Source organism: Solanum stenotomum, chromosome 9 (genome assembly GCF_019186545.1).
Source record: "Solanum stenotomum isolate F172 chromosome 9, ASM1918654v1, whole genome shotgun sequence".
NCBI classification, from domain to species: Eukaryota; Viridiplantae; Streptophyta; class Magnoliopsida; order Solanales; family Solanaceae; genus Solanum; species Solanum stenotomum.
In genome coordinates this window covers 46,068,061-46,083,544 of record NC_064290.1, presented here as the reverse complement: position 1 = coordinate 46,083,544, position 15,484 = coordinate 46,068,061, and the positions used below count along the sequence as shown (strand labels likewise).

Genomic DNA, 15,484 nt, shown 5'->3' with positions numbered 1-15,484 from the left:
TCAAAAAAATTCAGAGACTCTGTATTATAAATTCAGTAATAAAGTAAAAACAACTATAAAAATGCATTTAAATAAAGGGTAACCAAGTTGTCTCAAATATAATACCTAGGCACTAATGTTGTCTGTTGATGGCACGTTGTGCATTCAAACACTTTCTTTTCTTTTGTGCGCTTTTTCTACTTACATCCTGAACACTCGAGCACACAAAACTTCTGCAGTTCATCTGAAATTTTTTATTTCTGCCTCTACGTGGAAAATTTCATTCTGTCCAGGACAATGAAATACACATGTAGGACAATATTTATATTTGTAAAAGCTTCCGGTAAGATATATTTATAATAGTTGTAAAACTTACAATTGTTTCAAATGAAATTTCTTCAATAGTGATAAATTATTGTTGAGCTGGAGCCATTGTGAGAGACGTCGATGACCCAGAGAAGTTCTCCAATGCAAAGCTTGAAGCATGTCTTTGTTTCTTTTTTTCCTATTCGTACACCAAAATAAAGTATTTAATATGTTGTTCAAGTGCAAGTAATATATTATAATAAAAAATTCATACCAGTTGATGAGCTCCAATGCCTGTGGATTAGTAGGGTTTATGTGAATCGTTGAATTGAATCTACTCTGAAGCGATAAACCTGTATAAGGACAATGTTTATATAATGTTGTCTTTTGAGTATAAATATTTAATGAATTTTTTTTAATACAATCATATCCTGATAAGGAGATATTCTTATACTTCTTGCAAGGATTACAGGAAATTCTGCAGCCGTTTCTATTTTAATTTGGAGTTCCGCTCCTTCAACTTCTCCAAAGTCTTTCTATAAAGTGAGAAGAAATTGTCTCTTCCTGAAAGCAATGGAGCATCTATATATGGTAAAGGCGTATGTGAGTTTGCAAAGGGAATATATTAGACATAAGGAGGAACCTAATAGAATCCATAAGTGGATCTGGACAAAAGGGATCCCTTTCAAAATGGCTTTTATGATGTGGAGATTGTGGATATTTAAGGTGCCAGTGGATGATAGAGTGAGAAGATGGGAGTTGAAGGTCCATCGAGATGCTGGTGCTGTGAAAACCCGAATCAAGAAACACTAACTCGTGTGTTTCTTAGATCGGACATTGCTAACATGACTTGGTCCTATTTTTGCTCTTTTGCATGTTTATCCATAATAGGATTGTAGCTGAGGGAGGTGATAATGTTATGGTGGGAAGCAAATGTCAAACCAGACTTGAAACCATATTATAGAGTTATACCAAGCTTTATTATTTGGGAATTGTGGAAAAGAATAAATGAACAAGAAGCATGAAGAGAAGGATACCTCACTCGAAAGAATCATTCTAAATGTTACCAGAAATGTATATATGTTGATTAAGGTCAGAAGGCCTAAAATGATTTGTTCGAGTAACTGGCCGAAAATTTTAAAGGAACTGGAAGATTACTACCCAAGACTGAAGGTCATCCAGATCAATTGGGAATTTCCCCTAGAAGGGTGATCAAAATAAAACACTGATGGAGCATCCAGAGGGAATCCAGGGCTAACCTTTTATGCCTACTGTTTGAGAAATGAGAAAGGGGATTTGATTGCAGAAGGGGCTAATATAGAAAATACTACGAATACTGTGGCGGAAGCTAGAGCAATTCTAGAAGCAAGTAAACACTGCAAGTATTCAAATTACAATTAGATTCTATGCTAATGTGTAAAGTGCAAGGAGGACAGTGGGATACACCATGGATCATCAGAGACATGGTGGAGGAAATCAAGGCAATACTGGTCAATAAGCAACACTCTTTTCAGCACATCATGAGAGAAGGAAATCAACTTGCAGACTACATAGCAAATCAGGTAATAGAGCAGAGAAAATGCATTTATACAGAATTCAAGAGCCTTGAAGCAAAAGGGAGAAAGATTTTGAATAGTGATAAGTTATAGAGTCCATATTTAAGAGTAACACCAAGAAGGGATAAAGGGGGAGGATTGGCTACAACATAGTTTGATTCACATCTACTACATATACAAAATATTCAGTGAAGTCTACAAAGTTGAATGCGTTTACACAGTAAAACAACACACTCACACCGGAAGAGATCCAAAGCAATTTTCACGAGCACATGCCGCCATTGTACCAACAAACACAACTGCATATCAATAGATGTTTAAGTCATATATATATTTTATCTAATTCATATTTATATAGATGAATTGCAATTCAATCTATTTTCAATCTTAAATATAATAAATATATACACAATGAGCATGGTTTTTCCAATTTTGTTTAAGTCAAACAAAGAGCATGTGGATATCAAAACGACTCGAACTATCAGGAAGATTTTATATCTAAATTTTAGGATTGTTTGAAGGTGATTTTGAATTGATAGAGATTGAATTTGGCAGTGTAGACTTCATGTATAATCAATGTATACTTCATATATAGATAGTATATACTTCGTATATAGTTAAACTATATTCAACTTTTCGAGTGTATCATAATGTATAGTCAATGTATAGTTCATATATAGGTAAGCTATATTGTATAGTTACTATATACTTTCTATGACTTTGACAAACTATATTGTATAGTCAGTGTATATTTTCTATGACTTTTGTCTAATTATTATGTAAATAAGAAGGAAAAATCACATAAATACATATCTTGTTTTATCATAATTTCTAAAAAATTTACCATTTAAAAAAATTACAAATATCTCCTCTGGGATACATCCCTCCTCTCTCGAATATATCCTTCCCATTTAGTAATGCATCATTAGCAATCTGTGAGCTATGTGCCCAAGCGCATATGCAAATTGATTTCAGAAATGCGACAAATTATTTCAAGAACCTAAGGGGTTGCCTCCTAGTAGGCATTGTGATAATTGATCATGTGTTATGATTGAATTCTCGTTGTCTCCAGCAGAATCATCATCTATTACACACCCCTTTCTATTCCTCTTAAAGATAGTTTAATTTTTTTATTGAAGTGACGGTTTGAGAATAGATTATTAATCTTACAAAGTTGTTAAGTGTGAGAGTATTTATATCCACATAATCTCCCCCATATAAAAACATGGGAAAATTTCAAATAATTATGCAACCATGATTTACTTAGCAGTCGTAAATGTAATTATTTGTTAATTTCCCCCAATTAACTGTCAACCAAATTTTTTTAAAAGTGAAAAAGAGTTTTTCTTAACTACCAACCTAAAACTTTGTTGTTTAAGGGAAATATAAGAAGTTAATTCTGCAACATGTTTGGTTATTTGTTTATAATGTTACTAAAATTTATTGTTTTATATAATTAAATTTATTGTAATTGTTGAGCCATATTAACCCAAAAATATTTTTAATATGGTATATATTATCCGTTTTGGGCTAAGTTCACATGGTATAAGAGAAAATTACGCGGTTAAGCAAACTTATACTACTTAATTACTCATCATAGCTATAGTTTTCTATAATTACCACTCACGACTAACATTATACATTAATTACGTGGGCAGACTTCGAGTTTGTATAATTAGCCATGTTTGTATATGTATAATTCGCCAGAATATACAAATACATATGTATTATATACAATTATCTAACCTATATACATATACAATTCACCTCTCTCCCACTATCTGCCCTCTCTCGCTTGCCTCTCTCCTCCCTCTCCCACTATCTGCCCTCTCTCGCTCGCCTCTCTCCTCCCTCTCCCAATCTCGCTTGCCTCTCTCCTCCCTCTCCCAATCTCGCTTGCCATATATACAAATGCATATGTATAATATACAATTATCTAACCTATATACATATACAATTCACCTCTCTCCCACTCTCTGCCCTCTCCCGCTCGCCTCTCTCCTCCCTCTCCCAATCTCGCTTGCCATATATACAAATACATATGTATAATATACAATTATCTAACCTATATACATATACAATTCACCTTTCTCCCACTCATTGCCCCCTCTCTCTCGCCTCTCTCCTCTCTCTCCCAGTCTCGCTCGCCTCTCTCCTCTCTCTCCCAGTCTCGCTCGCCTCTCTCCTTCCTATAACATGTAGCTACAAATTGTAATTATCAAACTATAGCTATGGAGAGTAATTGGGCTATTTTTGAGTGGCTATATGTGAGTTCCCCTTTTCAAAATTGTCACAAAATTATTTAAGAGATTTTATACCTTATATTAGCTTTTCGATCTTTTCCCTTATCAATGCGGGACTTTTGTTTGCACACCCCACAATTATAGCATCAAAATCTCATTTTATATGTAATAACCGAATTGGTATGGCGCATCGTTACTAATTCTTTTTCTTATTATCTAATAACCATATAACTCCTTCATATCAATGATCATGGGAAGCAGTTTAAAAACAAATTCATATTTACTTTACTTTCTTTTATGATAGTACTAGGCAGCGATGACCTATGCCATCACGGGCCCAACGTTGAAAGATCTTTGCAAGCTAAATGCGCGCATAGAGAGAAACACACACGCCCAATATAATATAGTTGGTAATCATTTGTGGCTGCGGGTTAAATGCACAATATATAAAGATATTTTTATTTATGATTGACAATTGTTTGTGGATGTGTTATTACATTGAATATATAAATTCTGTATTGTTAACGTAGTGTTGCGCTTTGTCTGCTTTACAGTGTTAATCGGTACCTCGCAAAAAGTATCTATGGAGGGGGGATAAATTTAGGTGTGTATTTGTGTATCTATGTATGATTTTTTATGGTGCTTTCTCCGTTTTAAAAAGAACGTTCTAGTTTGATTTGGAACGAAGTTTAAAAAAAGAAAGGAGATTTTTTAATCTTGTGGTTCTACATTAAAATTATGTCAAATGTATCAAAATGTCTTTTAATTTTGTGGTCTTAAACAAGGCATGTGGAAAACTAAAGTTAATGTGTTGCCAAAAAAGGAAATAGGTCATTCTTTTTGAAACAGAATAAAAAAAAATGAGTTTATTCTTTTAAAAACGGAGGGAGTATAATTTTAATCTTTTTGACTACCCTATTTTATTCTATCTTACTATCACAATTTCAATTACATTTGTATGATTCGTTACAATGACATTACTCAAGCGGTGAGCAATAACATCAGCACTATTACATCTCAACATGCATTTGGAGGTTAACAAAAGTAAAACAAACAACACAATCAATTGTCTAGTAAACTATTATATTTTTTTCTTATAGGTCTTTAATTTAAAATTAGTTAATAGATAATATTAGTTTTGAACTATTTCAAATATAATTTTTTTTTATTAATTATGATTTAGAAATTAATTAAGAGCTCTCTTAAAAATGTAAAATGAAAGTACCGCCACGAGGAATCAATCCGGCACAGACTTTGATTGCTTAAGCCACAACTTTCCCTAAGTTTATCTACAAACAAGTCATGGAGTGATTTGGAAGACTTCTCAAGCTTCTAAAATGATGGGATTTTTCTTTTTTTGAAGCTATTTAAAAGAAAATGGGGTAAAAATGGAAATAATGAGTAGGATGTGAAATATATAATATCACTGAAATCGACTAAATCAACTGCAAAAAAAAAGGAGCATTTTGGGTTTCTTCTCGCAGAACTTTTCTATATTGAATTTGCTTTTTTAGTAAATGAAAAATGTAAGAATATTTCTTTCTTATGCTGGGAGAGTACAACTTCTGAAAAGTGTTCTTTTCTCCATTCAAGTGTATTGGTCTCAAATCTTTTTGCTTCCTAAGAATTTTTTTTCAATTTGCAGAACTTTCCTTTGGACAGGAGGAGTGGAGGTTTCAAAGAAAGCTTTGTTAGCCTGGGACAAACTTTGTATGCCTAAGACTGCAGGCGGAGTGAACTTTCTCAATATTTCTGCTTGGAACAAGGCTGCTTTTTGCAAACTCTTGTGGAATCTTAGCCATAAAAAGGATATGGTATGGGTTAAATTGGTTCACATGTATTATGTAAAGGGCGGAACTCTATGGGAGGCCAATACAAAACAAGCATCTTGACTTATCAAGAAAATTTTCAAAGCTACGGAGTACGTGGAAGCTGCTGGTCACACAAAAGATCAATTCCAAAGATTGCAATATTTCTTTGTAAAAAAGATCTACCAATTGGTGCAAGGGGTGTTTCCAAAAGTAAGATGGAAGAAGTTAGTTTGCAATACCCCTTCTGCCCCAAAATGGTTGTTCATTATGATGTTGGTTGCTCATGGAAGGTTGTACACGAAGGATAGGATGATTCACTGGGAATGAGTGTTATTTCAGTATGCCCTTTGTGTGAATCAGAGAATGAGTCTATCTCACACCTTTTCTTTCAGTGCTCTGTTTCAACATCAGTGTGGAACAAGCTACTACAATGGCTAGGACAGAGACGACAAGCAAAAAAATGGGAAGAAGAACTTACATTGGCAGTGAATCATCATAATGGGAATAGTGCTGCAACAACAATTTATAGAATGGCCTCAACATGCTGCATCTATTATATGTGGCAAGAGACGAACCAAATTGTTTTTCAAGGCAAAAGAAGAGAAATATTGGACCTTGTGAAGAGAATAATTCAAGATGTATATTTCAGAGGCTGTCTCAAAGTGAAATTAACAAAATATTTGACGATATTGAACTACTATCCAACCTAAAGTAGTCGATAGATGGTTAGGAGATGAAAGGTTATTAGTTGGGTTCGATCTAGTCAGAATAGTTCTTTTTTTTCTTTTTTTGAGTTGTAAACTTCTCTTTGGTAATAAAACGCTTACTTACCAAAAAATATGTAAGAATATTCCACATTTGTTGGATGAGTGGGGATCAAAAGTGTTGGTCTTGTATATTTTGAAGAATAATTAATGATGTCATTATTAGTATCTAAAGGATTAATATTTCAAGACTTATGTCTAAATGTTCAAATAAATTTTAAGAGTGGCGGTTTTGCCAATTCTCCCCATAGTCCGTATCCCCAAAAAGAATGATAATTTGAACATCAAAGGGCATAGCGCAAGTGAAATACATGTAAAGCTATTATGCAATGTTTTCCTTTCTTTATTACACACAATAACTTTATGTATATTGATATTATAAGTTTATTGATGATAACAAGACAATACAATTAGGGGTACTTATCCAATTTTAGTAAATTGGAGACCCTTATTGAAACATTTGGTTTTATTTAGCACTAGAAAGAGCAGGTGCACCTAGGGAAAAAACCCTCACAAGCTCCAGTGAAAGCCTTCTCCTTAATCACACAATGTCTTTTGCATTCGTACTCGTTACGTATAAAACAAATATCTAAAGGTGATGAGCTGAGCCTTCTCCTTAATCACACAATGTTTTTTTCGTTTCAATTTATGTGATAGAAAGCCCTTAAAGGATATTACCATCAAATTAAAAGGATAACGAAAGGAAAGGAATAGAAAACCTAAAATTCATTTGATCAGTTTATAAGCCTCAAGTTAACACCTTATTATAAATATTCTCACTAAGGATAACATGAAAAATTTAAAATTTAAATGTTACTAAAAATTGTTTTTTTTCTTCTTTTGGGATAGACTATAAATGAAAGAAGATTATTAAACTAGCTCACCATTAGTTGCACTGAGGAGGAAGCAAACCAGGAAAGCTAAAATGGCTTTGTTGTTCATGATATGATGGATTTAGTAAATTCTAATGCTTTATCTGCTTTTTTTGTGAATTATACTTAAGGAGATAGTAGCTATTTATAGTGAAAAGATTCCACTATTCAAGCTTCTTAGCCAAATCTATTTATATCACCTAATTAAAGAAATGAAAATTCTTAGTGCTTACAGTATTTCTACATGATTATTATTTTATAATTAATAATAAAACCAATAGTGTTATAAATATATTTTGTATTATAGTGAATGTCTATTATGTAGATCTTTTTTTTTTTGTAGAAAAGTTAGGAACCCAACATAGGGAAGTCAATTTTCCCCTATAAATAATGAGAGATTTGTTGTCTATCATGTATTCCTAAGATACTTGGTAAGAAACAACAAAGTTTAAAGTGTATCTTCAAAACTAGAAAATTAAAACCAGTAGAAGAAACTGAATTACAAACAAATTAGAAACAATATACAAAATATTTTTCTCAAAGAAGAAAATCGATCTCAGTGAATGCACGGTGTCCCCTTAAGGAAATTATTCCCCTCAAGTACTCGAGGTTAATGGAAATTATCCTCCCAGGGTAGAATGATCTTACTCACATGTGTATCGGTACCAAAAACCACGGTGTTGGCGAACCACTCAACGGCAGTAAAGTACACTTAGAATACTAGATTTAGTAGTAGTAGAAGAAGTCCAGAATTTATTTATTTATTTAAATGAGAGGAAATCCCTCTATTTATAGACAACAAAGGGTAGTGTGAAATAGTGCTTATTGTACCTTACCGGAAATGCCACAACCCTTTGGAAAAGTCACAATCTTTCAGAAAGGTCACAACCTTTCATACTCTTCATAAAAATCACAACTCTTCATTTTCCATTCACACCTTTTAAAAACCAACAAGATTTTCCTCATTGTAAAGAATAAGTCAATCCCAATCCATCAATTCTGAAATATCCTTCAAGAGAAATAAAATAACTTCTCTCTTCTCTCTAAAGCTACTTTATTGCCTTATTATTTTATATAAGCTTGATAACACGTTATCAATAAGAGTATCCAACCATTACCAATGTTGAATTTAGTTTATCAACGGAGAAGAAGAAGAAGGGTGAGTGGCCGGTAGGGTGGGTTAATTCAAAAACAATTTTTTGTTTTCTTAAAATTGCCTTTTTTATTATTTAAATAGGATTTTAAAAAAATTCAATCCAATCGCCACATATCATCGCTTCTTTGGTTCATTTGCTATGTATGTGCATTTGAAATACACACATATTTCTATTTTTATTGACTATCATTTTGTGTCAATTAAGTATAAATTTGTTAAGATTTAAGTGTTCAATAGGTACAAGCCTAGATTGAGGTGTCTAAGTGAAACATGCGGACAACTTTAGGAGGTCCATATGACTTGAGCCTTTGAATTATTATCAATACGATCCTCTTTTAAAAGATAATTCAATTCAAATGTTAGGAGCATTTGCTGACCCAAAATTGGTTTCATATTTAACTGTAGATGCTCCTACTGAATGTCCCTTAAGGACATAGCCTACGATATGCATGAAGCATGGCAAACCAATCCGTTCCAATTCAATAATCATTGAAGGAAAAATCAAATGATCATTATAAAGAGATAATGTACTTTTGAAGAGGCTATGACATAACACTTCCATGAAACCTCATGAGAGTTTTAGGTACTTAAGAAAAATAATGGAAGTGATGAGATCTCAATAAGTTATATCGCATTGCGAGCTGACACAAATGTTATATGGTTGACAATATATGTAATACAATATAATGCAATATTTTAAAAAATTATAAGGATCTAAATTTGATGGTCTATCAAAGCATGATGATGTAGAAATATTTATCAAGTGAAATGATACATCTTTGTAAGCGTAAAGCATATTTGACTTGCAGTTCATACACTAGAAGATGTCATGCATTTAGTATTGAATATTGTCACTTAATAAAATTGATTTGAAAATATCCTATGAATTTAAAATGCATGAATCATATGCAAGTTTTTTTAAAAACTTGTTTATAATCCTCATATCGATTAAATTATGCAAGAATCTTTCGTATTGTTATGCAAGTTAATGACTTGAATTGGAAATCTTGAAGAGTTTTCAAGAGACAATAAATTATTTGTCGAAAGAAGTTGAATAGAGAAACTTGCCAAATCATGAAGCAAGTTAAGAATGTGCGTGACTGAAGTCAATATACACCTCATTCGAGAAAAATATGATAAAATATTCACAATTTTATATGAAGATAATGCAACATGCATAACACAATTATAGGGAGGATTCACAAAAGGAGACAAAATTTCAAAACATATTTTGCTAAAGACATGAACTCCAAAAGAATGGTGATATCAACGTGCAATAAATTCGTTCAGGTGACTATATGTCTGATTTATTCACCAAGTCTCTACAAAAAAACTGGGGTTATTACGACGGTTTTTTATAGGTAATACGACGGTTTCAAACCGTCACAATGCACTGTAACGATGTTTTACGAAAATGTCGTAATCTCGTCTGTCACAAATGTAGAAACCGTCGTACTATATATATATATATATATATATATATATATAAAATCGTCGCAATATCCCTTTGTTAAAGCGGCATTTTTTGTTGTATAGAGCGGCGGTTTACAACCGTCGTAATTGTAAAAAAAAACAATTATATATCACGGCGGTCTGAAAACGCCGTAATGATCAGTTTGTGGCGCCATAAATAATCATATCATTCTAATTTTGGCAATTCATATTTACATCCTATTTATTGCACCCTATATATTTAAATTTCTATAATTAGTAGTTTTTGAAAGTCAAGAAGGGGGGGGAGGGGTGAATTAAAATTTCCTTTAGTTGACTTCCTGTAATGGCCAGTCGATTCACCTGCACGTTAGTAGAATAGATAAACAGTAATAATAACTTGCAGTAAGTAAATAACACAAAGTGTTTTTATACTGGTTCGGATCACCAATGTGGTGCCTAGTCCAGTCCCCTTGGGTTACAAGGGTTTCCTTAAGAGCTTGTTGAGAACTTGGGTGTTACAGAATGTTACAGTTAAGAGCCCCGTCTGATATGCAAATTAGATCTTCTTCTTCGACACAACATCTACATGTATAACCTACACTCAGATCTTTCTTTCTCTTTTCTTTTCAATTGTTCACTCAAGTGTGTACAAAATTTTATGAAAGATAAAAGAAGATTACAATATAAGTTCAAGTGAAGTGCGTACTTCACATCTAAGACTGAGAAAGGTTTAAATAGCTTTGAAAGATGATACTCTGTTTCAGAAACCCAAGGGAGTTGTAAATCAATGATCCTTAGATGATTCCTTGATTTATTTGAATTGATTTGCTGAATCATGTCCATATTAGATATGTGCATGATTAAATCAATTCCTTCCTTTGTTAGATGATCTCCTTGAATCTTGGTTGATCTTCAATATCTTCCTTGAATCTTTGGCTGATCTTTAATCTTCTAATCTTCAATCTCTTCCTTGAATCTTGGCTGATTTTTAATCTTTTCCAAAAGTCTTGGCTGATTGATTTACAAATATCTCTTTTCCTTCTTTAGCCGTTTGTTCTGCGTGATTGGAGATCTCTTGCCTTTCCTGTTTTGCTTCGTAAGTTCAGACTAGGATTCTGTTTGGTCTTGATCTTTGGCATTGTGTTGTTTTCCGTAATGTTGTCATGACTTCCAGGCTGCTCGTATTATTCCTTTTTAATTTCTGCGAGTTGTTATTAATCAGAATATCATAAGTTAACAATCTCCCTTTTGATAATGACAACTATAACTTATACAAGTTTAATTTAACTTCCCTGTTAGATGTACCTTAGATTGACCGACATCCTTGTGCTCCCCCTTTCTATATACTCCTCATTTCTATATGATGTGTCTAGATTTTCTCCCCCTTTGACATAATCAAAAAGGAAAACAAACAAAAACAACAAATACGATAGGCAAAAGCAAATATACATGCAGAGAGTAAGGGGCGAGAAACTCCGAAATTATAGTCCAAAAGAAATGAAGATAAATCTCTACAAACTGATTCTCTTAAAAAAAACAGGCTTAACAATCACCAAGAAAATATTTCAGAAAGATCAACACATTCCTCATGCTTGTGAAAGTATGAGTGTCAGAAGCAATAACAATCAACACAGGAAAACCGGTAAGCTTAATTAATAAGTACAGTAATACCAAGACATTCTCAAAGGAAACAAAATCTTTCCTCAAACAACGGTTTTGTAAAAATGTCGGCTAACTGATTTTCAGAATCGATAAATTCAACCACAAAATCACCATTTTCAACATTATCACGAATAAAATGATGCTTGATGTCTATATGTTTAGCCCTGGAATGATGCACAATATATTTAGATAAACTAATAGCACTAGTATTATCACAAAAAATGGGTGCTCCCTCGAAGGATATATCATAGTCCAGGAGTTGATGCATCATCCAAAGTAGTTAAGTGCCACAACTTCCGACAGCTAGATATTCAGATTCAGTAGTTGAAAGGGCAACATAGGTATGTTTCTTACTATGCCAGGAAATAAGAGATTTTCCCAAAAACTGGCATGTTCCACTGGTGCTTTTTCTGTCAATTTTATCACCTGCAAAGTCAGCATCTGAATATCCAATCAAATCAAAATTTTCAGAAAAAGGATACCATAACCCCATATTATAGGTTCCAATGAGATATCAAATAATTCGTTTCACAGCGGTGAGATGTGACTCCTTTGGAGCGGATTGGAATCGTGCACATTTGCAAACACTGAACATAATGTTGGGTCGACTTGTAGTGAGCTATAATAAAGACCCAATCATTCCTCGATAAAAATTTTCGTCAAATGCTTTTCATGTTGTATCGGATTCGAGGCAGGTGGAGGGACTCATGGGAGTGCCAAATGCTTTGCCTTTTTCCATTCCAAATTTTTTTATCAACTCTTTGCATACTTTCCTTGATTTATAAAATTCCTTTTTCTGATTGCTTAATTTGAAGACCAAGAAAGAATGAGACCTTGCCCATAAGACTCATTTCAAATTCTCCTTTCATAAGATTTGCAAAATCCTCACAAAGAGAAATATTAGAGCTTCCAAATATAATATCATCAACATAAACTTGAACAATAAGAATACATGAATAAGATTTTTTTGTAAACAAGGTTGTATCAATTTTCCCTCTAAGAAAATTATTTTTTATCAAAAAAATGCTCAATCTTTCATACCAAGCTTTTGGGGCTTGTTTTAGACCGTAAAGAGCTTTTGATAATTTGAAAACATAATCAGAACATGAGGGATTTTCAAAACCAGCTTAACAAAAACTTCTTCTTTAATGAATCCATTTAAAAAAGCGCTTTTAATGTCCATTTGAAAAAATTTGAAGCGATTGAAAGAAGCAAATGCTAGAAGAATTCGAATAGATTCCAACCTTGCTACAGGGGCAAAGGTTTCATCATAGCCGACTCCTTCTTGCTTAGAGTAACCTTGAGCTACTAACCTGGCTTTATTTCGAATAATTTTTCCGTTTTCATCCAATTTGTTGCGAAAAACCCACTTTGTTCCTATCACATAATAGTTCTTAGGTCTTTCAGTAAGAGTCCATACCTGATTCTTTTTGAATTGATCAAGTTCTTCTTTCATTGCTTGTATCCAAGATTCATCTTCCATTGCTTCATTTATTCGTTTTGGTTCCATTTGAGATATGAGAGCTAATGAAGCTTGTTTCTTGAGAGAGGATCTAGTTTGGATTTTCTCATCTGGTTTTCCCAGAATCTCCATTCTCTGGGTACATTTATTTTGTCAGCTGGAGTAGTCAACTCTACTTCTGCAGTAGCCGGCTCTTCAGTGATATTTTCAGTGGACATTTTAGAAATGTCTTCTGCTGATTTGGATGATTTAATTTCATCCTCACCTGCTTCACTTTCCTACATTCTTGGATTAGTGTCATCAAATACCACATGGACAGATTCTTCAACACTTAAAGTTCTTTTATTAAAAACACGAAAGGCCCTGCTAATGGGAGCATAACCTAGAGAAATACCTTCGTCACTTCTTGGATCGAACTTACCAAGATTGTTCTTACCGTTATTGTGGATGAAACATTTGCATCCAAATGGATGGAAATAGCTGATGTTTGGTTTCTTACCTCTCCATAGTTCATATGGAGTCTTCTTTACTATAGGTCTGATAAGACACCTTTTAAGAATGTGACAAGCAGTGCTTACAGCTTCTGCCCAAAAATGATCAAGGAGATTTCGATCGAGTAGCATGGTTTTTTATGTAACTTGTAAAGAGCGATTTTTCCTTTCCACTACTCCGTTTTGGTGAGGTGATCTAGGTGAAAATAAGTTTTGAGTGAACCCATTTTGAACACAGAACTCTTCAAATGCCTTATTCTCAAATTCACCCCATGATCACTGTGAATAGTTGTAATAAAATAACCTGCTTCTCTTTGAACTTTTCTACAAAATACTTCAAAATTAGCAAAAGCTTCATTTTTGTGAGAGAGAAAAATTATACATGTAAACCTTGAGAAGTCATCAACAATTACAAAAGCATGTATTTTACCTCCAATACTTGTTGTTCGAGTAGGACCAAACAAATCCATATGAAGAAGCTTAAGTGGTTTAGATGTACTTACAATGTATTTTACTTTAAACGATGAACGAGTCTGCTTACCCAATTGGCATGTGTCACAAATGTGATCTTTATCGAATTTTAGTTTTGGTAAGCCGATGACTAATTCAAGTCGTTTCTCAAGAGCGTGCATACTTGTGTGTCCAAGTTTTCGATGCCATAGCCAAGGATCACTTGTGACTGCAGTAAGACAAGAAAGAGTAGGAAAAACAACATTATTTAAAATATATATATTATTTACTCGATCTCCAACGATAGTGAGCTTTTTCTCAGAATGATTGATAATGCAGCTTGATGTGTTGAAGGTAACTTGAAATCCAGCATCACATAGTTGACTGATGCTAAGAAGATTGTGCTTGAGTCCTTCAACGAGATATACTTCAACCAAATCACATGATGAGCTTAGAGTAATAGTTCCAACTCTTGTTACTTCTCCTTTAACATTGTCCCCAAATCTTACAAATCCTCCATCGATCTTTTTGATGGTTTTGAAGTTTTCTTTCTTTCCGCACATATGCCTGGAGCATCCACTATCAAGTACCCGCATTCCCTTTTTGTAGGTTTTCTTAGATTACTCCTGCAAAACAATAAAATTAGTTTCTTTTAGGTACCCAAGTATTTTTGGGTCCTTGATGATTAGTAACTTTTTGTCTCCAAATCCACTTTCCAGAAGAATATTTACAATTAAAAGATTTGTGACCAAGATCACCGCAAGTAAAACAAGTAATTTTGGTGGAAATTTCAAGAGAATAAGAGTTAGAATTAGATCTATTTGATATATTGGAGCTACGATTAGAAGAGTTTCTTCTAGAGAGCGTAGTTCTGTTAGATCGGGCAAAACTAGGACTTGGAGATTTTCTAATTTTGTTCAACTGCATTTTGACTTCCTCTAATTCTTCTGTTAGTAAGTCGACTTCAACCTGACTTGCTTCGCCAATCTTTCTTTTCTAGAGCGATTTTATTGTATTCGTCAATAACCTTCTGTAATTCATCAGCAACCATGTCCAAGGAATTTAGTAAGTCATTACAATTAGAACAGTTAAAGGATCTTACCACACTTGTTTCACCTAGTCCCATGAAACATAGATTGGCCATTTCATCATGATCATCGTCGGTTGTTTCTCCTTGATCCCATGCTCCGAGACTCTTAGGGGGTCCTTGTTTCTTCAATTGTTTCTTCTTCTCTGTTCTGGGTAGTTTTGTTTGATGTGTCCTGGTTTTCCACAGTAGTAGCAGCGATCATCATTTC

General features: G+C 33.5%; 1 protein-coding gene and 1 long non-coding RNA gene across 2 annotated transcripts; both read right to left on the bottom strand.

Moving 5' to 3' along the window:
* Positions 1-361: 361 nt before the first annotated feature.
* Positions 362-828, bottom strand: LOC125877930 (uncharacterized). The gene is made up of 3 exons (XR_007447646.1): positions 740-828; positions 560-638; positions 362-484 (listed from the first exon to the last, which is right to left on the bottom strand). It is a non-coding gene; the product is annotated as an uncharacterized LOC125877930 (long non-coding RNA).
* Positions 829-13,307: 12,479 nt separating this feature from the next.
* On the bottom strand, positions 13,308-14,782 carry LOC125877580 (uncharacterized). The gene is made up of 3 exons (XM_049558833.1): positions 14,477-14,782; positions 14,371-14,415; positions 13,308-13,523 (listed from the first exon to the last, which is right to left on the bottom strand). The coding sequence occupies exons 1-3, from the start codon at positions 14,780-14,782 to the stop codon at positions 13,308-13,310; spliced, it is 567 nt and encodes a 188-aa protein (XP_049414790.1).
* Positions 14,783-15,484: the final 702 nt, after the last annotated feature.